General features: G+C 33.5%; 4 protein-coding genes and 1 non-coding gene across 6 annotated transcripts; 4 read left to right on the forward strand and 1 right to left on the reverse strand.

Moving 5' to 3' along the window:
- The first annotated feature begins 1,769 nt into the window (after window positions 1-1,769).
- LOC111011215 (histone deacetylase HDT1) lies at window positions 1,770-5,139 on the forward strand. The gene is made up of 10 exons (XM_022284912.2): window positions 1,770-1,924; window positions 2,364-2,434; window positions 2,548-2,768; window positions 3,039-3,052; window positions 3,138-3,191; window positions 3,287-3,462; window positions 4,178-4,252; window positions 4,381-4,468; window positions 4,710-4,827; window positions 4,908-5,139. Exons 1-10 carry the CDS (start codon window positions 1,912-1,914, stop codon window positions 4,966-4,968), a joined length of 891 nt encoding a protein of 296 aa, XP_022140604.1. The 5' UTR covers window positions 1,770-1,911; the 3' UTR covers window positions 4,969-5,139.
- A 1,339-nt stretch (window positions 5,140-6,478) lies between these two features.
- Window positions 6,479-8,621, forward strand: LOC111011250 (syntaxin-71-like). Of its 2 annotated transcripts, XM_022284948.2 has the most exons (9): window positions 6,479-6,833; window positions 6,907-7,032; window positions 7,134-7,299; window positions 7,404-7,489; window positions 7,819-7,887; window positions 7,964-8,008; window positions 8,089-8,151; window positions 8,244-8,320; window positions 8,400-8,621. In XM_022284948.2, exons 1-9 carry the CDS (start codon window positions 6,678-6,680, stop codon window positions 8,410-8,412), a joined length of 801 nt encoding a protein of 266 aa, XP_022140640.1. In that variant the 5' UTR covers window positions 6,479-6,677; the 3' UTR covers window positions 8,413-8,621. The 2 variants fall into 2 exon arrangements, with proteins under 2 accessions (XP_022140640.1, XP_087977114.1); XM_088120988.1 differs by lacking the exon at window positions 8,400-8,621 and having other exon boundaries at window positions 8,244-8,324.
- Window positions 8,622-9,400: 779 nt separating this feature from the next.
- Window positions 9,401-12,420, forward strand: LOC111011296 (histone deacetylase HDT1). The gene is made up of 10 exons (XM_022285003.2): window positions 9,401-9,554; window positions 9,891-9,961; window positions 10,045-10,265; window positions 10,560-10,573; window positions 10,676-10,732; window positions 10,827-10,987; window positions 11,383-11,460; window positions 11,580-11,673; window positions 11,866-11,983; window positions 12,064-12,420. Exons 1-10 carry the CDS (start codon window positions 9,542-9,544, stop codon window positions 12,122-12,124), a joined length of 888 nt encoding a protein of 295 aa, XP_022140695.1. The 5' UTR covers window positions 9,401-9,541; the 3' UTR covers window positions 12,125-12,420.
- A 598-nt stretch (window positions 12,421-13,018) lies between these two features.
- TRNAL-UAA (transfer RNA leucine (anticodon UAA)) lies at window positions 13,019-13,101 on the forward strand. Its single transcript has one exon. It is a non-coding gene; the product is annotated as a tRNA-Leu (tRNA).
- A 3,892-nt stretch (window positions 13,102-16,993) lies between these two features.
- CSLA02 (cellulose synthase-like A02) lies at window positions 16,994-22,804 on the reverse strand. Its single transcript, XM_022284825.2, has 9 exons — window positions 22,111-22,804; window positions 21,921-22,019; window positions 21,373-21,625; window positions 19,508-19,618; window positions 18,961-19,097; window positions 18,751-18,864; window positions 18,457-18,656; window positions 18,149-18,370; window positions 16,994-17,846 (listed from the first exon to the last, which is right to left on the reverse strand). Exons 1-9 carry the CDS (start codon window positions 22,435-22,437, stop codon window positions 17,684-17,686), a joined length of 1,626 nt encoding a protein of 541 aa, XP_022140517.1. The 5' UTR covers window positions 22,438-22,804; the 3' UTR covers window positions 16,994-17,683.
- Window positions 22,805-25,217: the final 2,413 nt, after the last annotated feature.

Here is a 25,217-nt window from a genome sequence, read left to right on the forward strand (position 1 = left end):
TTTTTTTATAATACTGATTTTACTTTTATTTATTGCATTTATATTTATTATTGTTAAATTTTTTTGTTGCAATCTAAAATATTTAAATCGCTAAATGGTAGGCATAATCATTTAATTATTGTAGGCCCTATATTAAATTTAACCTTAATCCCTTATTCATTCATTCATATATATTAATGAGATTAGTACGTTGATAGTCTATATTAATTACAAAAAGGATTATGATGATTTTAATTTCTAAATTAATTAATGAGCAGGTAGATTTACCTATGATTTCAAATTCAAAATAGTTGGAAATATACCCACGATCTTCCAACGTTTTACTGCTGCATGCACTAATACTAAGGCGAAGTTTTGCTTCTACTCACGTTTTTTAAAATATTGCTCTGCTCACGTTTTTCTTCTTTTCACGGTTTACTGCTACTCAAAACCTTATATGTGGTTGCTGCTTTAATTTTTTTTTGGTGAGAACAAGATTCTTTCACATGATTTTCTTTGGTTGGTGATTGTAAAATATAGAAGATTCCTTTAGTTTTTTCTTTTTGTGAGAATTAGTTATTTGCTGCTTAATGTTATCCTGATAGAACATAAAAGTATTCATTTTTTTTAATCTTGCAATTTGGTATTTAATAATAGATATAAAATATATTCAGATATGATATTTAACTATTGAAGTTTCAATCTCATACATATAAATTTATGTAGTGTAGATATATGTTATATTTGTATATAACATTAACCTATTCTATCAATTTAGACATCTTAGCACATACTCATTATTTTGAATTGCTCTTATTAACATTAACCTAGCAAATGCAATCGAATCCAATACAATTACAAGATAAATCTATATGTTAAATATAAAATATATCTAACTATTGAGTTCCTATAACTACCAAAATGTTACTTAGTTGTAGATATATGTTATATCCACATATATAGAAGAATTCACACCTAAATTTCGCACCACTCAAATCATATTTGAATATTTCTCAATAACGGACTATTTATATTGGGTATGGACAATATATGGGTATGGAAAATATACCCTTCTGAAATCCTAGATTCTTTTTGAATGGAGTAACCGAAATCGAAGACTAAACAAACCTTTACTTTGACGGGCGTCCGGCAACGATAATGGAGAAACCGGTCTTCTACGAACTGCACGATTTGCTGCGGGATAAACTGAGTTAATGGCCAACAACAAGAACAGAATGACTTTACGCGACAACCTACTATGGACTGTTACAGGACAGTAAACGGAGAAAACGACCGAAAAGAATGATGTTTGGGGAAGAAGGAGAAACAAGCAGAAGAAGAAGAAACCGAAGGAGTAAATAAAGAAACCCTAGAATTATTTGAGTATTTTTATTTTTGGAAAGTCTAAATGGGCATAAAATAAGGGATTTAAAACCTAACCTACCAAATAAATCATTTTGATTTTCATAAATTTATTAATATTTAGGTGAAAATAAAGAATGATATAAAGGTAAATTGTTTATGGGTACCATCTTGACTATTTTATGATAAAAGTGTAAAATTTTGTACATTAAATCATTTTACGTAATTATAATCTCTAAATAAGCTATATAATCTCTATTTATGAACAGCATGATGGGTGTCGAAACTTGACACAACCCAGGTCTAAGTGGGCCGAGATAAGGATATGAAGAGCGGCCCACAAAGTTAATGGCTTTCTTAAAATCAAGCCCAGGCCTATGCTGAGAGCGAAAGTTCTCTCTGGATTATTTGAAACCCTAGAGCCCCAAAAAGCTGGCGGCAATTCCCTTATAAAGTGCTTCAAACAATGACGTCTCCCTTCTTTTTCATTTTTCCTTCTCGAGCAGTGCCGTAGTTCACTTCCTCTCGAAGATATTTCTAAAACCCTAGCGTGTTCTACCTGCACCATCAATGGAGTTTTGGGGTAAGTGATTATTTCGTGGCTTTCTTTTTCGCTTTGGCTAAGAAGTTTTTGGTTGGCTAGAACGATGAGTTTTTGAGGCTCTAAATTGATCACTCCAACTTTCTACCTAATTTTGCTTCACTTTTGCTAGCGTCCTGTATATCGGTGGTTTGCAATCGTAATATTGCTGTCTTGTTTCTCTTTTGAGCTCCTGAATAACATGCTTGGCTTCTCCACTTATAAGCTTCTTCTCCTTCGTCTTGTTTTTTGTTTTTGTTTTTTCGGCCGGGGTGGGGTTGGGTACGAATACTACGACTTGCTGATGAATCAACGGGCTGTTTTGAGGATTGTCTTGAATAGATGATGTTGTATCGTAATATTTGGGTCGATAAATACTCGCGAGTTCTTTTATCTGTGACGTGAAGAACTCAAAATTTCATTATGTTTCTTTGGATTTCAGGTGTTGAAGTTAAGCCTGGTCAGGCACTCGCCGTGAAGCCTGGAGATCAAAAATATTTGCATCTATCACAGGTAGGAACACTTGTCTTTTTTTCTTTTTTTAATTTTTTAATTTTTGCCTAGACCACTGATTATCCTTGTTTAGTATCAACTCTTCCGGTGGTGATGAAAATGTTTTTATGCAGGCGACTCTAGGTGAAATAAAGAAGGACAAAGCTAATGAATCCGTGACTATTTTTCTGAAGATTGGTGACCAAAAGCTTGTTCTGGGAGTTCTCTCCGCTGAGAAGTTCCCGCAGCTATCATTTGATCTTGTGTTTGAGAAGGAATTTGAGCTCTCCCACAATGGGAAGAGTGGAAGTATTTACTGTTTGGGGTACCAGGCTTCTGCTGAGGACCAAGAACAATATCCTTCCTTTCCAATTTGAGGATTTATATTTCCCCTTAAGACAAGGATACTAAGATCTTTCATTGTGTTGATATTATGATTTAAGTAACAAGATTCACTTAGAACTATGCTTTCGTATATTTCCAGGAAATTGATACATACATTATTTTATCTCTAATAATCTAATGTGTATGAGTTTAGCTATAGTTGCATTTCATTTTATCTTCATGTCCAATAATTTGAAACATCATTTTTTTCCTTGACCACTTCCTGTGTTCTCTTTTCAACTGAAGAGTATCTTGGTAAGTCTATTAACTTTCATGAAAGTTTGCACCCGGTCAGTTCCTTGAGTAGTTCATTAGCTGAGTGTGTTTCATCTCATTTCAGATTCTGATTTTGGCTCGGAGGATGAGGAACTTGCATTGCACCCTGCCCAAAATGGTAAATGCATACCATGATTGTAAATATAATTGTATTTTTGAGGTAGGAAATATATTTGGCCCTTTTCTTAGCATCTCGTGATGACCTACTTTCAGGAAAACCTAGCCAGAAGGAGAAGGCTATTGTGGAAAAGCTTAATGCTATGAAGCCTGAATCTTCAAAGAAGGCTGATGTGAAACCTCTGGATCCAAGCAAGGAGGATGAGGATGATGATTCTGAGGATGACGATGAGTCTGATGAGGACGATGATTCTGATGATGAATCTGATGAGGTAGTAATGAGATTTTTACTTCTATTATCTTTTGGGAGAACTAATTTCATTCATGCATATGAAATTGAGAATACTGATGATGGTTCTTATTCAGCTTGATTGTTGTTGTGAGTTCAAAGTGATGGATTATAGTAATGCTACTGTTTGTTCTCTTCCACAGTTAACTTTGCTTAATTATATTTATGGGAAGTCATCATTGGACGAGAGTCTAAATATTCCTTTTGTTTTCCATCTTCCTCCCTCGCTCTATTTTGTGAGGGCCTCTTTGTTTGCATTTTTTTATTAGAAGAATTATTTTTGGAATATTATCTATCTTAAGTTTATTCTTGCAGTGTGTTGGAAGCAGTCATTAGCTATAGGGGTACTAGTTTTATTTTTTATCTATGCCCATAAAAGATTTTCCTACATATGGTCAGATTGTTTGCCTCGCACGAAGGGAGTATTTTACGAAGCAGTTGTACTAAACACAGCTACCAGGAAATGGATATTAATATTTAAGCATAGTGTTCTTAATGAATCCCATAACAAGCACTCACAATCTGGTGTTTTCCAATTATTGTTGCCATTGTTGGGACTATTAGTGAAGGCATTATTCTAGTCATGATAACTATTTTGAGGTTTTCAATAGATTCTGAAGCTTGATTTGGGCATGGTCCCTGATGTAGCTTTGTGAATCCTTATTGTTAAGCTGCTATAATAATATTATGTGTAATAGGAAATGCTAGGAGCTGATAGTGACTCTGATGATGAAGATGATGGTACCGAGAGTGATGAGGAGACACCGAAGAAGGTGTGTTGTGGGCTAAGTTGTTTTTATTCTATTAGTAGTTTTTTATATGAAAAGTTGAAATATTTATATCTAGTCTATTAAAGTTTTCTCTTCTTCAGGATCATTTTGATTGCGTCTTGTCCTTGTAGGTTGAATCAAACAAGAAGAGGTCGAATGATTCTGCCTCCAAGACTCCCCTTTCTAAGAAGGCAAAGCTAGCTTCAGCTGAAAAGACTGGTAATTCTTCTGCCCATTTATTTATTTCATACTAACATCATGGTATAAGCATTGTTTCAAGGATAACTGTACTGAACCTTATTTAAAAGATGTCTTAAAAGGTTAGTGTTAGCCTTTCTCTTTCTTTATCAATTTAGCATAATGGTGTTAGCTTAGCTTCAGAAGTGGATGGGATTTGCATCAAAATTCCGATACCTGTTGAATATCGTTTGTACTTAACTTTTAGTTTGTATGCTTTCAGATGCAAAGAAGGGAGGGCATACGGCTACTCCCCACCCAGCCAAGAAACCTGCGAAAACTGCTGGCAAGACTGAGACCCCAAAATCTGGTGGCCAATTCTCTTGCAAATCTTGCGACAAGTACGTTTCGATGTTATAGATTTGTTTCTGTAAATGTAGTGGTAACGAGGTTGCTGATGGTCATGCCTTTTATGTTTTAGATCCTTTGGTTCGGATGGTGCACTTCAGTCACACAGTAAAGCCAAGCATGCGGGTAAGTAAAAGGGAAAAGAAAGCGACGACAAATTATTTTGCAGCTCCAATATGTTAGTTTTCTAAATAGGTTGCGGTATTTGTTGAGATTTTGTGTTGAGATTATAAGATGAGAAGCGAATGTTGTTCAAATTGAGGAAGATGAATTTAGTTTTGATTAATGTGCTTTTTCTGATCTAATTGCTGTATTCTTATTGTGTTCGATAGAAAGTGTCAACTGTTTTGTGTTATGTGGTGGGGTGGCATTTTAATAGACGTATTATTTTTGAACCCCAATATTTTGTTCACGTCATTCTGCGGAAAATTCAAAATTGAATGCGTCTTGTGGTTAAATTTATAAATTCTTTTATCGTTTGAAAACTTTAGTTATATCTTCTGCTTTTCTAATTGTTTCAGAAATACCCTTCGAAGATATCTCAGATTAAATCGAGTGTAATCTGATGAGTTTGTGGCCTCTAGGCATTGCGTGAGGGGAAAACATGAGAAATCCTGGTTGTCGGTTGTAAAAATCACATGGAAACTTAAAACTCAACAACATTTGGTGGTATCATTTTGGATGTTGGGCTTCAAAATTCTATTTCACATTGAAATTTTTTTCAAGAAATCGTAAGTTAAAACTCAATTTAACATTTGGTGGTATCATTTTTTATGTTGGGCTTCAAAATGGGAAAGACACAAATTTCATCCCATTCAAATGGTAATTGAGATACAACTTTGACCTCGAATGATATTTTTTTATTTGGGTTTATTGAAATTAGAATGGACTTTAATCCATATTGCATAAATTTAGGCCTCTTGATTTTTTTAATAGTTGGGTCATGACCATTAATATTGAGGTCGAATCTCACCTAAATTTCATCCAGGATTCAGGCAAAACTTGGGGAAAACACACGCGGGATTTATGTAAAACTCAGACGAGTTCAACAAAAACTTGCCCAAAAATCATACAAAACTGAGCGAGTTCGAATAAATCTCACCCAAGTTATGAAAATTGTGGATTCATGGACGAGTTTCAATAATTTAGGATAAATTTCAGATGAAGTCAAGTGATACATGTGCAGATTACTTAAAAAAAATGTTCCCTGGCTTGCTGCGTACATGGACCATTATCCTCAAGTGCGAGGGTTTAACTATAATCATAGTTGTTTTTTAATTTTTATCTATTTCTAATTTTTAGAAAAAAAATAGTTACATCCAAAAAGTTTTGAACTCAAGCCCTTAAGTGGGTGAAACGAAATCCACCGGGCCAAAGGAAAAAAAAAAAACTTCCAAACATCTTAGATTTAACTTATACTTAGCCTCACCTTTATTCTAAATCTTTTATGAGTACATATTATAACCTTTTTTTGTCGTTTAAAGTTGGTTTCTTTTTTTTTTTTCCTTTCTTTTTCCTAGTTTTAAAGTTGTTAAAACTTAAAAAATAAAAGGTTAGATTGCATTCGAAAAAAAACAAAAACAAAAAAGATATATATATATATATATATATATATATATATATAATTTAAGGGTGGTTACCCGCCAATCTGTTTCTCCTGCATCTTCGAAACCGGTTTGTCCGCTGGACGTCTGAGAGTCAGAAGAGAAGATGGGTTCCAATTTCATGGGTGTTCATCCAAACAAAACCAAACAAAACGCAACCAGAATCCAATTCCTTCAATCTTTCTTCCTTTTTCGTCCTCCAGATTTGTGCCTGATCCTCATCTCCCTTCCGAGCAAAAATGACCGTCATCGACATCATCTTCCGTGTCGACGCCATCTGCCAGAAATACGACAAGTATGATGTCGAGAAGCAGCGCGAGCTCAATGCCTATGGAGACGATGTCTTTGCTCGCCTCTTCGCCGCCGTTGAGCTCGAAATCGAAGCCGCTCTCAAGGTTTCTCCAATCTCCCTTCCTCCTGCTTCTAATTCTTGGATTGGATTGCCCGACATTAATTGATTCTTTTTAGAAATCTGAGACCGCCGCGACTGAGAAGAATAGGGCTTCTGCAGTTGCGATGAACGCCGAGGTACGCCGGAAGAAGGCCCGATTGATGGACGAAGTCCCTAAGCTCCATAAATTGGCCCGCAAGAAGGTCAAAACAAAATTTCCCCGCTCTAATTTGGGCTTTGGCTTTCTCCTCTCTTTTCTTTTTGATCTCTTAATTTAATTGAATGTGATTGTTTATGAGGACAGGTTAAAGGGGTTCCGAAAGAAGAGCTTGCGGTGAGAGGCGACCTTGTTCTTGCGCTTGAAGAGAGGATTAAGGCGATACCGGATGGGGCTACCTCAGCAGGCAAACAATCTGGAGGATGGGCATCCTCCTCATCATCTAAAAACATCAAGTTTGATTCATCATCAGGTTTCTTAATCAAGCTAGAGATATGTTATGTTTGTTCATTTTTTGTTTTACTTTCTTAAATGGGAAACTATATGAGGCTTCATTGTTTTATGACCAAATCTTAGATGGAAACTTTGAGAGCGAGTATTTCCAGCAAAGTGAAGAATCGAGTCAGTTTCGGCAGGAGTATGAAATGCGGAAGATGAAACAGGCATGTGAGTTTCTTTACCAATTTTCTGCCATGGAAATTTGTTATTAGCTCATACTAAATTGCACTAGACGAATGAGAAAGAAATAACGTTGTAGAGGCTTGATCAAATCGAATGAGTTGGGCAAATTTAATCTTTCTAATATATTCTCACATTAATGGACCTAGGAGTTGTTCTCGGATTTTCTAAAGAAAAGGGTCTTCATACATCCCTACCTCATCATTTGGAAAGAAAAAATTTAGCACCGAAGAAAGGAAAGAGCGAGATGGTTGTTTTTGTCGTTCCTGCAAAATGAAGATCGGTTATACAATTGTTTCGTTAATCTTTACAGGATCAAGGTCTCGATATCATATCTGAAGGATTGGATATGCTGAAAGATCTAGCTCATGAAATGAATGAGGTCAGTAGTGAAAGAAAAACAACTAAGTGGTTTAATAGTGCTTTTGGGCCATCTAATTGGTTTTATCCTTGTGCAGGAATTAGACAGGCAAGTTCCATTAATCGACGAGATAGACGCAAAGGTAGAATTTACAAGTTTGTTTGGTCGAGGTTGAGCAAATGATAAGTCTCTTAGCTGGTTCTGCTATTGACACTTCTACAGGTAGACAAGGTGACTAATGAGATTAAAAATACTAATGTTAGACTCAAGGAAACACTCTATGAGGTAACTAATGTCTTATCCGAGCCTGTCGTTTCATTCGTTAAAGCAAGCATTGTCCTAACGAACAACCCTTTTTTCCTGTGTTGTATTCGAAGGTGAGATCCAGCCAAAACTTTTGCATTGATATTATTCTTCTATGTGTTATTCTTGGAATCGCTTCTTACTTGTACAAGTAAGTTTTCTCTCCCTCTTTCCAAAAGATTGCAGTTGTCTTCTAACATATTTATCTAACAGTTGTCATGTTTCTGCAGTATATTAAGCTGAGATTATTTAAGAGCTTCTTGTCTCACTTATTTAAGTTACGAGGTATCGTGGAGGAGCATTCATCAACTTGAACAACGTTTTTCAATGATCTTCTTACCTATGGGTAGAATATCTTTATTTCATTACTGAATTTACTGTCACGCATTCACTAAGCTTTTATGTAATTGGAAGAATTCAAATATCAAGATTATTTTCTTGGCTTTGGTTTATGCTTTTGTAATGCTTCATCATTATCAGTGGCATAATTGTGATAATATGGTAAGAATATTATATACATTACAAACAATGAAGAGATCTAAATATCCAATGACTTGAACATGGATAATAATTTGAGCTATCTTAACCGTCATGGGATGGCTCAAGTGGTCAATAAGTGCCTTTGTAAATAATAAATGACTTAGAGGGAATGAGTTCAAACCAACGAATTTTATTTAGAGGAAATAAATAAATAACGAAATTTATTTATTTTTATTTAGTCATTCACAGAAGGGTATAATATAAATGTAGGTTTTAAGTTATTAAAAAAAACCGTGAATTCTTTCTGCTTTGTATACATAAATTTAAGAGGAACTCCATTTCACTTCATGAATTTGTAACAAGATCATGTTCTTAGTGTTTATGGGCACTTAACACATAATTTTTAGCCCAGGCTATAATGTTCAAATAAATACACTAAATTCTTTAAAGTTTGCCCCTTATTTAATCTATGATACCCATTCTTCAACAAAAAAAAAAAAAAATTTACATGGAAGTAAAAATAGAAACCATCATAATTACATATTTTAGTCACCATTTTCTTATAATTAATTATTAAGAAGTAAATGTGCTTAAAAAAATTATTAAAAAATAAATGTTGCCGACTTAAAGTTGGCTGAGATAAATAGACACATCTTATTGGACTTATGAGATTACAGCCCATAAAATCAATCCACTTTTCGAAATAAAGCCCAAGCCCAGGCCCAGTGCAAAATTTGTCGCTCCATTTTTTGAAACCCTAAGCTGCAAAAATGCTGGCGGCAATTCCCTTATAAAATGCTTCAAACAGTTTCGACCTTCAATCCCAGCTTTACAGTTCACTCCCCTTTTCAAGGTTTTTCTAAAACCCTAGGGTCTCTTCCTGGTACCGTCAATGGAGTTTTGGGGTAAGCGATTCTGCATTTTCATTATTTCTAGCTAAACCACACGATCCACCTGCACCTTTCTTTCGCTAATGTATTATTTATTCGTATGCGGGCTCTAGCCCTGTCTTTAACGTTTTGCTCGGCCTTTTCTTTACCAATTTTTTTGCCTCTCAGTTTTCATGGAGGGATTGGGTATATAGACTACGATTTCAATTTTCGAAATGTCACTTTCTGATGAACTACTTGTCTTGTCGTCGTAGCGAAAGCAGTTGACATTTGTCTCGTAATGTTTTGATTGCTAAATACTATCACGAATACCTTATTTGCGGCTTGTTAATTACATTTGTTGGGATTTAGGTGTTGAAGTTAAGCCTGGTCAGTCACTTGTTGTGAAGCCTGGATTTCAAAAATATCTGCATCTATCACAGGTAGGTATCGTTTTTCTTTGTTTCCCAGTCGAACTACTTATTATCCTTGGTGTCGACTCTTCTGAGGAGTTTCTTTTGTGCAGGCCACTATAGGTGAAACAAAGAAGGACAAAGCAAATGAAAACGTGACTATTTTTTTGAAGATTGGCGACCAAAAGCTTGTTCTGGGAATTCTCTCAGCAGAGAAGTTCCCCCACCTATCTTTTGATCTCGTGTTCGAGAAGGAATTTGAGCTCTCCCACAACGGGAAGGGTGGAAGTGTTTACTGTTGCGGATATCAGGCTTTTGCAGAGGATCAGGAACAATATCCTTTCTTTTCAATTTGACAATTTTTATTTTCCCTTATATAAACAATTATATGAAGCTTATAATACTTTATTAAGAAAGTACTTCATTTGGTACATATGGTAGAAGATTATTTTCTGCAGTGCTCTCATGATTTGAAGTCTTTCTTCCGTAATTGTTGTATTTGAATTAATTAGCTTAATAAGGATTTTTAGCTGCATAATGCTACGTTATATGATGGGACATTTTTTAGTACTTTTCTGTGATTGCGATGTTTCTTTTCCTTGACTGCCTCCTGTCTTCTGTCTTCCACCGATGATTATCTTGGTAAGTTGTTTTATTACCTTCTTTAAATCTTTGCAGCCAAACATTTATTTTTTGGATTCTTCTATGAGTTTGAGAAGTGGATTAACTAAATGTTCTTTTCAGATTCTGATTCTGGCTCAGAGGATGAAGAACTTGAATTGCTGCCCCCTGCTCAGAATGGTATATTCATCCCGTTATGTAACCATAACAGTATTTTTGTTGTAGGAAATATGCCCGACTCTGAACGAATTATCTCACGTTAATTTACTTTCAGGAAAACCTAGTCAGAAGGAGGAGGAGAAGTCTGTTGCTGAAAAACGTAATGCTGCAAAGTCTGAATCTACAAAGAAGTCAGATGGGAAGCCTCTAAAACCTAGCAAGGATGAGGAAGATGAGTCTGATGAGGATGAAGATTCTGATGGAGAGTCTGATGAGGTAGTATAAAAGAGATTATTGCACTTTTCTAGATTCTTGGAGAATTGTTTGATGCATCAATATGAAAATCAGATGACTAAGTATGAGTAATCCACTGCTAGTTATATTTTTATGGGAAGTCATTAGGGAATGAAATTCTATATTTTCCTCTTCTACTGTCCTATTTTGTTAAAGGCTTTGTCATTGACATTACATATCTCATACTTCATAGTTTTTTACTTTTATTTATGATTCATTTGACAAGCACTCAAAATCTTGGAGTACAGTCGTTTTATGTGAGAAGCAGTAAATATTGAGGATTAGTGAAGCCATTATCATGGACAATGGTGACTACCTGAGGTTTTCATTGTTTCTTCAATTAGGCATGAATATTTTACGTATTTGATAAATGATAGGAAATGCTCGAAGCTGACAGTAGCGACTCTGATGATGAAGATGATGGTACTGAAAGTGATGAGGAGACACCAAAGAAGGTGTTGTGGTCATATAGTTTCTTATCTTCTTTTTGTACTTCTTTACATGAAAAGTTTTAACATTTTATACGTTGGTCCATTATAGATAGCATCATTTTGATTTTCTTTTGTCCTTGTAGGTTGAATCAACCAAGAAGAGGTTGAATGAGTCTGCCTCCAAGACGACTCCCCTTCCTGCTAAGAAGGCAAAGCTAGTTTCGCCTGAGAAGACTGGTGATTCTTTGGACCATTCATTTATTTCGTACCAACATGCGGGCTTAACCATTTGTTTCTAAAATGACAAATTTTAGTTATCCTTTCTCTTTCCTTATCAAGTGATCAAAATTTAGCTTAGCTTTACAAGTGTGTGGCTTGTTTTCCATTCGAGTAGAATTGATGCCGAACTTGTTGGTTGTTTGTTGCCAGATTCGAAGAAGGGTGGCCATACAGCTACTCCCCACCCTGCCAAGAAGTCTGCTAAAACTCCTACTAAGTCAGAGAGCCCAAAATCTGGTGGCCAGTTCTCTTGCAAACCCTGCAACAAGTATGTTCGTCACTATAGAGATTACTTACTGAAAAATATAACGTTTCGAGGTTTCTGATGTCGTGTCCCCATTATAACAGGTCATTTGGTACGGATAAGGCACTTCAGTCACACAGTAAGGCTAAGCATGGGGGTAAGTAGAAGGAAGAGATGGCATATCATTTTGCAGCTTCGATATGGTTACTTTTCTAGATAGGTTGCAGGGTTGGCTGAAATTTTGTGGAGGGTTTGGAGATTATAGAACGAGAAATGAATGTCCAAATTTTGATAGTTTTGATTGATTGATGTACGTTTTCTGGTCTAATTACTGTATCCATATTGTTCGAATGAATAGTGTTTATGTAGGGAGGCAGTGTCTGTTGATGGGCTTGCATTTTTATTTTGGAACCTTGTATTTTGTTTTTCTGAGGAAATGAAAGCGGATAAATGTTTCTTTTTGAGAATTTGTTCAAAGTTATTAGGAGCTACGATCAATGCCATGACCCCCTTAGGGTAATCTCTGCTAGATGGAAATTCATTGTACTATATCAACATTAAAAAATTGTTTTATTAACGCAAAATCATAATATTTGACTAGGGGGACAAAAAAATGGATGAATTTTGCCCCAGTTCACTACTCATTAAAAAAAATAATCAATATGTGCGTAAGTATTAAATTAGTCAGATTCTCTTAAAACTATTAGATTAATCCAGAATCAAGGTACGTCGAAGAATCATAGTTTCTGAAGTTAACCTTACGAATTTATGAGATAAATACAAAATTGAAAATAGTTAGGTTAAATATACTGAAATCACCTCAGTTTTTCAAAACTTGCCTTTTAAATATTTTATGATTTTCAATCACCCAACACAATTGTCATTATGTATTATATAGTTTTTACCTAAAAAATGATATCATCACATAGTTAATCAATTACTGTAGCCGTAATTGAATTGTGAAATTTATTACTAAAATTATGGAGAAAAAGATTATCCGTGGGCAGAACTGCATCGAGAAGCAAGTAAAACTTATTTTTGTATTGTAATGTCATCTCAGCTGGTTTGCCCGAGAGGTTAAGGTGGAAGACTTAAGATCTTCTGCACATAAGTGCGCGTGGGTTCGAACCCCAAAGCCAGCAATTTTTATTCTTTTTCTTCTTTCCCAAATAATGCACGTTTATTTATTTTTTATAAAGAATAAAAATTCAACTTTTAACCTCCATTAAAACATCCATTTGCTCTATAAATTTACAGTTTTTTTTACTCTTATTTTTTCCTCTGTTAGTTCCATTTTCATCAAAATGGTCCAAAATGCAAATTATCCCCCTAATAACATCTATCATTCTTCTAAAAAGAAGGTTATTTATTTATTTAATAAAATATATATAGTGAAAATTTAAATCCACCCTCTTTTATCTTTTGATTAGAGGCAAGTACCTTGACCAATTGAAACTATGTTTTAGTTGGCCTCTAAAGAAAAGTTTGATTTTAAAACTCTCACCGAAATAATCAATGATAAATAACTTTTCTTTTTATTTTTCTTTTTTAAGATACAATGATAAATAACTTTTGAAGAGTCACGTAATTACAAGTATTTTTATTGAAGTTAATTTGAGAGCAAAATGATAGTTTTTCAATTATGACCCAAGTTTTACCACATGTCCAATTATGGCTTACTTTGACCTTAAATTCAGCAAAGCTTATTTATCCACTTTGAGTTTGATAATTGTAAATCACATATTTGGTGCTAATGAGTTTCAATCATAAAAGATAGATTATTTATTTTTAACCCTTTTTCTCAATTACGTCAGATGACTTAACACTCTATACTACTCTTTTTCCAAAATTCACAAAATTCTAATTCAGAATTAAAAAAAACTGTTCCATTCATCCTAAACGAATAGTTATTCATTCATATAATATAAGTAATGTTTTAAATGTCGATATTGATAGGAATATCGAGATCTCAATTTCATGGAAATGTCGATAAAAATATTGATAAAATATCAGTGTTGATGGATATTTTCGTAAAGATTATAAAAATAAAAAACTCAAAAAAATATTTAAATAAACAAATAATGGTTTAATATTTCTAAACCAGTTAAAAATAATTAATATTAATACTATATCTATATTAGTGAAATTTAATTGATATTTTTTTATATTTTGTCGATTTTTTTGGTAATATTATGGAAATGTCGATATACCTCTAGAGTCGATGTCGAAACCATGGATACATTGACATGTCGATTTACATATAGACATGTAGACGGACATTTAAAATTGTGAACACAAGCGCACCAATGGTCTATAAATATAGACCTTACTTCATCAATAACATTATGACACATTTTAAGTTATTCTCTCGCTTAATATGGTATCAGATGATATGTTTTCTTTGAGAGTACTTTGCAATTATGGAATAGACTAGGGCATGTTTTGAAACGTTTATAGTAGATAATATTTTTAATCGTTAAACTGTGTTTAGGTTGATAAACTCAAATTATGAATTACCACTAACTCTCCATGTAGTTTAGAAATTGAAATGCAATTTAGGTCTGCAAGTGTCTATTTTTTCTCAGAAACATTTTGGATAGAATAATAGTTAAATGTTTACCAATCGATACATATACTAACCGTCACATCAAATATTTGGAAAAAAGAAAAACTCGTACCAAAAAAAAAAGAGATATTGATAAATAAGTACTTAAATATTATTTTTGAGGATCGTTGTTGTCTGCATGAATTTGCTCTCTCTACATATGTTTTAGGAATATATCACTTATCGATTCAGACGCCATTCTTTTGATACGATACCATGAAAAAATCACACCCGTTAAAAATGAGACCAAACAAACAAACCATTCTGTGTATTGTATAATATAATATATTACAAATTTTTAGATCAAATTATTCACTTAATTTAATTTAAAACTAACACATTATTGTGACTTAAAAAAAACACAGTTTTTTATTGGATTTGAAGAACTACGTTCAGATTTTTCATTTAAAAAAATAATTTTTTGTTTGTTTTCTTTTGGAAAAAATATAATGTTTAACCGGGAACTTAACAATTTGTATCAATTTTATCCTCAACTTCTATTTTCGTCAAATTGCACCTTAAATTCTGATAAGTATTGCAACCTTCACCCTAGAGTTTAAAACATATTACAATTCATCCCTCCTATAGGTTTTCATTTGAAAATTTGTTAAAAAAAATATTCCTCATATGTTAAATGAATTGGTATCAAATTGATATATAGTATTGAACAATTTTTTTTCTTTTGAAATTTGTAAGCTTTTTGCATAAATTTAATAGACAAATTTGTGTATGAATTAAACATGGTTCTGTGCAAATCTTAATTTCCTTTAAATTGTTGAGGTTTTAATATAATTTTTCTAAAATTAAAAATTGGCTACTCTTATTTAAATTTAAGGTTCAATTTGATGAAATTTAGAGGTGGAGTAAAATTTTGCTAAGTTTAAGGGGTAACAAATAATTTTTTTCAATCTTTTTATCTGGTCTCATTTATGAGATGGTCTTTAAAAAAATAAAAAATAAAATAAAAAAAACTTTTCTTGGAGAGGGAATTTTGGGTTAAATGTGAAAAGGGTATCCCCTCCTAACTTATTTATTATGTGGGCATTTATTATTTTGAGCATCTTGTCAGATCAACTTGCTTTTGATGCTCCTCTGCTACTCATAATTTTCTAAATTTACAACAACAAAAAAAAATCATATAATCATAATATAATCATAAATTTTCAGTAGCAAATACCTTACAATTAGTCATAATTATCTATAGAGAAATTTATCTTAACAATCTTATGAAGCCAAGTATAAATATAACATTATTTTTAGTATCTTTCAAGCTGCAAATTAGTATTTATTTTTTAAAATCCATTTTTGTCTTTATCATTAAATTTCGATTAAAAAGTTGTCCTAGCTTATTTATACCTATACTACTCATTGATATTGCCCCGACCTTTCATAAACAAAGAATTTTAAATGAGACAGGAAAGAATATTGAAAAATATCTACACACTAAAGAAAAATTTGAGTACTAATTTGGTGTCTTACCTCATACACCATGTGAAACGTACCTAAGTGAGAACATGAACTGACAAGATTAAGTACTATAATAAAAATATTTTTAGAAGTTAGTCTCTTAATCCACTTAGGAACGGATATGTTTTTAAATACCTACTTGGACTATTATTTTAAACAAGAGAAATGTTAAAGTCCTTCATATACAAAGAATCACCCCATCAAGATGAGTTTTCATCTACCGTTATCATGTTCTGCTAACTCATTTCACGAAAATAAATTTCTAAATAAGAAAAAATATCACTAAATAACAAGCCGATCAATTTTAAAATATCGCGTTAAAGTATATAAATATCTAAACATTGAGATTTTTTTCTGTTTGGGTGATAATGAAGCTCTAATTCAAAATGCTCAAGTATGCTTTGCACACACTTAAATGAAGTGTTATTATTAGAAAACTACCAATAGGTATTCATAATTGGTGTGGCCATCAAGCTTATCCAAACTAAACAAAAAATTCATTCTTTTAATTAAAAAAATAAAATTAAAGAGATTAGTATGATGAAGACACTTCTACTTCAAGAAATTGCCAATGAAATACCATAAATACCCATTTGGGGTAATTTTAAAATCTTTATCTCACCCCCACCGACACTTTACAAAGTCAGAGTAAAAGCTGGCCTGTAACCATATTAATTAATTCATTCATTTTTTTGGGTTTCGTACAATAATTATTTTGGCTGTAGTCAAATTTCTTTAATAACAATTTTTAATTCTGTTTTCTGTACTCTTAGAATTTTTTTTTTTATATAGTTGGTCAATAAAATTATTTAAATTGTCTAATAGGTCAAAGGTATATGAATAACGGTTCATTTTGAATTAATTGGTTGGACACATGCATAATTTAACCATCAAGAATTTTAACTATTTTACAGAACAAATTGTCAGAGTAATACAGATTAATTAAAAAGAGACATAGCAAGGACGGAAATATAATTTGACCATAAGTAAATAAAAACTATCCAACTTTCAAACATGATACTCTTACATAATTCTAACAACCAATAGAAAAAAAATAATAAATAAAAAAAGAGAAGAAAAAAATAAGCAAAATGATTCTGTCCCAAAAAAAAAAAAAAGGAAAAAACTTGAAATGGTAAACAAGTGTTATTACAAGTTCACCCTTCAATCCATGAGCTTTATTCCCCCACAAAGCTAAGGAAAAAGTAACAAATGGACCAACCCCAGAAAATGACAAAAAAGTATTTCACAATTCAAAAAAACAATAATCTAAATGACGAAAATACCCATAGCAATTCCCCCCCCCCCCCCCCCCCCCCCCCATTTTTGTTGTCTCTTTAAAATCCTATCCTGTTTCTTCTTCATCTTCTTCATGTTCTTCTTCTTCTTCTTGAGTTTTGCAAGTAGCTCTGGCTAATTTCTTCAATATCTGAGGCTTTTACCTGAACTACTGCCTGAAAATCCCCTTCTTCTAAGTTAGGCAGGCTACTGTTTCTGTAGAACATTATCAACTTTTACTAATTATTAGAACCAACCCCACATACTTTTTTTTCTTTTTCCATATATATAAATATATATATATATATATATATATATATATATAACTTTTGTAGCAAAAAGGGCATTAAACAAATGGAAATGATTTTCACTTTTCAAGAGCTTGGGATGATGGTTCCAACATAGCCAACTCCAGTGATCAGAAAGCTGAATGTCTGAAGGAAAAGGTACACAAAGTAGTTGTTCTTCCCATGAACAAAGTCATAGCATCCACACAAGAACAGGAATGCTGCAAATCCCAGCTCCAATGTGTTGATTCTGTCCTCGTTTCAACACAAAAACAACAACATTAGCCCGGGTTTTAGGTTGAGTTTGGCACGAAAAAAGTACGAGTTTCTTTCGAAGAAAAATAGAGTCAATAGGAGCTCCTGCTAACTTTTTGACACGATGTTTTTAATAGAAAAATGAATCCTTATGAGAAAGTAGAAATTCATACTATGTGGGTAAGTATTTTTCTTTCACGTAAATGTATCACTTGAGGTTTTACTTTTAAACGTGATCTCAACCTCACTCTTTAACCGTAAATTCAGTTGGAAGGAGAGAGATGGTTTTGTATTTACCTGTCGGCAATCTTGAACCTAAATCTTATCTTAGGCACTTTGGCATTTGTTTTGTTCTTGACATCATTAGCTGCCTTGTTCTTGAGAGCATCTCCAAGTTTTTCAGTGACAACCCATTCGTTGGCTCGACCGGCTTCAAACAGGCCGATCAGCGTCGCTTTCGTACGGTGCAACGACATGACGTTTTCGAAGAGGATCCAGTAGAACAGAAGGTGAATTGACCTGCATTTTTTTTTTGAATGAGCAAGATTAATTTTAGGCTCTGTAAAAAAGAATTGAGTGGAGACGTAACAAAAAAAGGGCCAAACCTTGGAGTTCCAACTGAGTTCAAAATGGTGATGATTGAAGGAATGTAAACAGCTCCCCAGATTGGAACATAGACTTCAGGAACCAAAATGGTAAGGGGAAGAACAACACAGTAAAAAAAGAAAGTGACCATATGGGCTATGATCTTCCGAACGAAGAAGAAACTGTAAATCACATAAACTTTCTTCCACAGGTTAACTTTCTGCAACAACAAGAAAACATGGAGTTAAAAAACAAAACGACAGAATTCTGGGAACTATTTGGAGCATCATATGTTGGCAGAGCCTTGAAATAACCTTATTTCTGACAATTTCCATGACCATTTTGCGGAAGAGATTTGCAGGACCACAAGACCATCGATGCTGCTGGAAACGGAAGGCTTTGAAAGTACTAGGAAGCTCACTTTTTACCTGCAAATCCATGCTTACTTAGCTAATCCGACAAAACACAGAGGAATCTGGTTTTTAGCATGACTATAAAGATGTATTTTTTTCTTGTTATCTCACCTGCAGGTCACCGAGGTAGACGAATTTCCATCCTCTAAGACTAGCTCGGACCGCAAGATCCATGTCCTCCACTGTGGTCCTGTCCTTCCACCCACCTGCCTCGTTAATTGCAGCTATTCTCCATACACCCGCAGTTCCTGCAACGTACGTCATAATTCAAAAAAATGCCTTCCAAGAATCCCAATAGGAATTTTTTCTTCTTTTAGAAATTATATGTGTTCGATAATGTCCTATGTTTCTCCTTTCCCATTTTTGCAAGATTTATGTTAAGTATCCCGAGATAAGAGACTTAATAAGGATTATAATATAAATGTGACAGAACTCTCAGCCAATTGATTTTGAAATGTAACACATGAATATTAATATGATATCAAAATTCAAAAGCTAAAACGAGCATCAGATCAAAAAATGGGATCCGACCAAGATTAATGAACCTAAAAGAGCCATCCTCAAGAGACATGTTAAAAGATCCATGTTAAAAATGATAAAAAGAGTATGATTTGCCTATTTCAAGTGAGAAAATAGAGTTAAGTATGATATAAAATACCATTGAAGCCAAAGAAGGCATGGGTGGCAGAACCAACTTCTTGCTCCACTGTAAAATGGTAATCCAAAGACATCTCCTGCATCCTTGTCAAAAGGCACTCATCTGCATTTACTGTTCAAAAGAAAACCCAAAAAAAAAGGTTAAAAATAATTCTGGAATAAAAAATAATAATTTTGCTTCCAACCCTTTCTCCTAAGGTAAAAAAATGATTGTTGGGTGGGAATTTTCGAAATCATAAACTGAAAATGACTTTCCCAACTCAAATCAACAAGTAACTATGAAGAATAATTATTGTCACAACAACAACTACAGTGAAATCATTGTATTAATGTTATAATAATATTTTTACCGGTTTATAATTTGTATTTATTAGCTTGCAGAGTATAAAAAAAAAAAAAAAAAAAAAAAAGGAGAAGAAGAACGAAACAGGCCACGTGGACATGAGGGCAATGATCGGGAGTGGCCCACCCCGAGGAACTTTCATGTGAGGGATGAGTTGGCAAGTTTTGATTAGTTAATTAAGGAACAAATCGGTGACCTCTGCAAATTCATTCACACAATTCCCGTATTACCCCTAACGTGATCTCTGCGGAGCATGTGCCACGTCATCCGGAGCAAGACAAACCGAGTAGTGTCGGTAGCAATAACGAGGCCTACCAATAAGGCGCTGATTGTACGAATCACTTTAAATACCAAAAAATAGAAAATAAAAAAGAAAGATCTAAACTTTTTTTAATTAAAAAAAAGGAATTTTCTGGGAAAGGCACGTGGAGAGTGGAGGCAACTTCTCTAAATGACAAGACTACCCCTCCCCACATCCTTCGATCGCGGACCCCGTACATTCCGGAGATGGCAAAAAAGAAAAATAGAAGGAAAAATTTTCAACATGCGAAATGACAGTTCTACCCCGGACAACACTGCCATTTCCTGCTAGGTTTTGGGGACAGGATGTTGACTGTCCGCAGAAGGCTATAACGCTTACATCATTTCGGCGAATAATTTCAGAGGCGAAAATTAAATAAATAAAAAAGACTCCAACATTTATTAATGAAATTAAATTTTGACGAAGCTCAATTAATTTCTCTCGAGGGACATTACGGTCCATTAATGCGGCAATTAAACTAAACAATTCTAGTCCAAAGTTTCACCTACTAAATCATATTACATTATACTATCTTATAAATCTAAAGGGAAAACGTTTCTTCTTCATAAAAAAAAAAAGAGAGAGAGAGAGGCAAAGTATCAAAAAAAATTATATATTAAAAAAAAGGAAAAAAAAGAAGATTTTGATTCTTGACTCGTCGGTTATTAATAATGCTAAAATATTATTATTGTTATTTTTCGTTTATTTTCTGGAGGGTGGGGCCCACAGCTCGTGATGAAGCTCTGTAGAACATGTGTCCCGATCATGGTGGCAGAGAGGGGTTGCGGAAAGGTAGGCCCCACCCCGTGATTGATGGTTCTTTTTTGTGTGAGTGCGGGCCCCACCCCTTGCATCCAATCTCGCCCGCCGACGATGAGAGTGAAAAATGAATACAACAAGAAAAAAGAAATTAAAAAAAGAAAGACCCACCCCGTTAAAAGAAAAATATAAATATAAATAAAAAAAATACTGACCACCGACACTCCAACAAGGTAATTAAACTAAACACGGTAATGCAATTAATTAACGCTAATTAAATTCCCTAAAACAAATACGTGCAGTTGAAATTTCTAAACCAACCCATCAAAAAAATCAAGGCACAGGCAGGCATTATATAACATTATAGGTGGAATGATGAGTATAAACCAAATTAAAACAAAATTAGAAATTTGATTAATGACATTTATGGCCTGGGAGTGGAGTAAGAAGAGTGAGTGGTTACCGAATCTCCAGCGAGCTTGAACGAGGGCGATATCGGGATTATGGACCAAGAACGGAATGGCTCGCCGGAGATAGTCCGGCTCCGGCCGGAAATCGGCGTCGAAAATGGCCACGTACTCGCAGTGTTTGACGTAGCTCCGTTTAAGCCCCTCTTTCAGAGCTCCGGCTTTGTATCCTCCTCTGGTTTCTCTGATTTGGTAGGTTATGTTTATCCCTTTGCTCGCCCATCTCAGGCATTCTTGCTCCACCATTTGCTGCAAAAACCAAAATAATTGCATTTCCATTCAACAACAAACAAGCAGATTGATTCGATTGGGATCTTAAGAAACGAGTGGTTTCTGTTTCTGTTGTGAAATTTGCTCTTTCGTGATTTGGGGTTTGGATTGAAAATGATGGGTGGGAAAAAGGGGACAGAAGAGCCACGAGATTAGAAAACGACTCAACAAGCAGCAAAAGAAATGGCGAATTAATGCCGGAGCTGAAATGAAAAAACCCCACATCGCAGAAATTTGAGTTGAAAAATGAAAAATCAATCTGGTTTTATAGTACCTTAATGACAGGGTCGGTAGAATCGTCAAGAACTTGGATGACGAGGCGATCGGCCGGCCATGAAAGTCCACAAGCAGCTCCAATGGAGATCTTGTAAACCTGAACCAAACAAGCCAACACAGATTTCAGAGCTAATTTCGACCGGAGATGGAAACAAAAATGCAGGATCCAAACAGAATTAGTGTAGTACCTCTCTTTCGTTGAACATTGGGATTTGAATGAGAACAGAGGGGAAATTGGAGCTTCCGGCTTCCAAATCATCCTGAAGGAGTTCATATTTGTAGCGCTTCTCGGGCTTCTTCCAGAAGAGCTTGACCAGAATGATGACAACTCCCATATAGAGCCTTTCGAAGAACAGCATGAGAGACATTGCGAGTGAAATATAAACCATTAATCTCAGCACGGGAACTATCAATGGGGCTTTGATTAGCTCCCATATCAGCCAAATTTGCTCTGTGAAATCGCCTCTGCCGCCTTGGAAACTCTCGGGCAACAGTATCTGCGAAGCTTCTCCCATGGCGGCCTCAAGACGAAGATCAAACACAGAATGTGAGGATGAAATTAAACTACCGACAGATCAGTGAGGAGTTTAAAGGGAAATGGGGGAGTGGGTTAAATCTGTAATTGGTATGCAATCAACTGAAAATCCTTGAAAATATGGTAACTCAGACACTGAAAAGGCAAGTTCCAACTCAGATCTCTCTCTCTATAATATAAATTTCTGTATGATGAAAAAAATGGCTGATCTCTCTTCTCTCTCTTACAATTAAAACCAGCCCCCAATGGGCTCTCTCCTGCCTCTGCTACCAAAAGCTTTTTCCCAAGAAAAAATTGAAGAATTGGGATTACAGTAGAGAGGCAGAGGAAGAGAGAGAGAGAGAGAGAGTGATTAATAAGAGGGAGAAATGGGTGTATATATAGTAAAGGAGGGATCATAATTGGGTCTTTAATTTTACTATTAATTTACTTAGTTTTGTGTTTGGTTGGCTGCTTCTATTTTATTTCATAATCTGCTCTATCTTCTAAAACACCCAAAAATTACTACTGTTTTTTGTGTCCCAACAACTGGCTGCCCAAACCCAAAAAACCAAACAAAAATTTATAAAAAAATATATAAAATTAAAATTAGAGGGATTTTATTTTATAGGGGCTGATGTACTCAATCATACAATTAAATTAATTTAAAATATTTTAAAAGAAAGCAAAGTTTTAACTGTTAAGATTCATTTTTCTAGGATGTGGCTTTCGTTGACTATTTACACCTTCCATCTCTGCCAACCTTACAAAAATTATATCACTCATGAAATTACCATTTTAGTCTCTAATTTTAACGGACTATTTATTAATGTCTTTTAAAACTTTTCTTTTACACGTTTATTTTATTTATATGAGAATTACACGGTGGGTTAATTTTGGTCAAATTCGGATGTTTAGTAGTGCATTAGATACACAATTAAAAGTTTAAAAAATAAAGATAAAATAAAGTAAGGTTTCAGAATTTATATGGACTAGGCTTGAGAGTTAAATTTTAATATTTAAAAATAAAATTATAATAGTTTAATATTGGCTAATTGATGATTTAAACCAAACAAACAAAAGGAAGAAAAAACAATGTTTTGCAACGGTACTTAGAAAATATGGACTTAAGAAACTAAAGACAAAAATTAACGTTAACCTTTAAAAAATTATTTAAAAATAGAAAAGGGAAATCTATCCATTGCAAGTAGACGGTAGAATTTCAGTTCCAATTAATGAAATATCAGTTGAAGAATTGCCGTTAAAATAGGAAACACATGATCTAACTTCATAGTTGCTATTAAATATATTTTTTTCTTCTTTTGATTAATTTCAAAATAGCAGAATATGTGAAAGTAAAGATTGAACTCACAGTATCTTGATTGAAGATATATGTCAATAACCGTCAAACTATACTTGCTTTTGCGTTTGAATACTATTTTGTATTCTATACTTTCGTTTTAGTTTATTTTTGTACATATATTTTTAAAACATCTATTTTTGTTCCTATATTTTAAACCTTTGTTCATTTTAATACTTTTACTTCTAAAACGATTGTTTTGGTTCCTGTACTTTTAAAAAGTAACAATCTTGATTCACTTATTTTCATTTTTATTTTGATCAAAATTTTAACCTGCATTCATTCAATTTATTAAAATATAGTCATACATTGTATTACAAAATTTTCATTGTGTATAAATTTTACAAATAGAGACCAAAATAGTCAAGTACAATAATCAAAACGAATATTTCGAAATTACATAAATTAAAACATGAGAGTTGAAAATCAAGAGACTAAAGTAAACATTTTGAAAGCACAATACTAGAATGAACTAAATCGAAACCAAAATAAAATGGCATTTAAATTCTTTATTTTATTAATTTTTTGTAATAAAAAAATTAAAAGATGTGGTCCTTTCCAACGCTAACGAACAGGATCAAACAACTATTCAACTACATAAAATATATAGTTTTCAGTTATTTATTAAATTCCCTTCAAGGAAAAAAAAATTGACAATAAAGAAAGAAATCATAAACTTCGAAGGCATTTGTTGGGGGGAATCAGTGGGTGGTGGGTTAAATTAATTTTTAGATATTTCGTTAAATAATTTTCTAAAATAATAAAAAGAAAATGTGATTTGGGAATATATAATATTTAATTATCGGTTGTCGTTGGAAGCAATTATTAGTATGTCTATTTCTAACCCTAATTATTTTATGACTTGAAATGCTTCTTACTTAATTAAGCTGGCCGTCGGGGTTTGTCTTTAATTTGGATAAATCAAATTAAAATTTTATTTACTTTAATGTTTTATGAAAAAATGAATTATGTGTTTTTATTTATTTATTTATGTTTGATCCTTTTCAGAAAAAGGTGAAAATGAAAGGGGAGAGAACGCGGTGGGTATCGTAGCTAGCGCTTCACCTTACCATGTGTAAAAATTAAAATGATACTGCTGGCAGTGGGACCCACCGTTTTATTTTTTATTTTTTAATTCAACGAATTTCATATTATCTAATTTCGATTACTCAGATTTTCATTTTTCTTTTGAAGAAGTTGCAATTAAAAAAAAAACATTTAATGCCAACTTGGAACTGCTTACATCAATATTAAATTAATCTCACAACAATAAACGTACTTAATATTAGTTAATTATATTTAAAAAAAGGCACTAATATATAGTTTATAAAAATATAACAGTTGTGACAAATTTGAAAATGCATTATTTTATTTTGTCATTTAACAAAAATTCGGCGTTCTTTTTTTCTTTTTTATTCCTT

Source organism: Momordica charantia (assembly GCF_013281855.1).
Source record: "Momordica charantia cultivar OHB3-1 chromosome 2 unlocalized genomic scaffold, Mcharantia_2.0 BLBB01000002.1, whole genome shotgun sequence".
Taxonomy (NCBI): domain Eukaryota; kingdom Viridiplantae; phylum Streptophyta; class Magnoliopsida; order Cucurbitales; family Cucurbitaceae; genus Momordica; species Momordica charantia.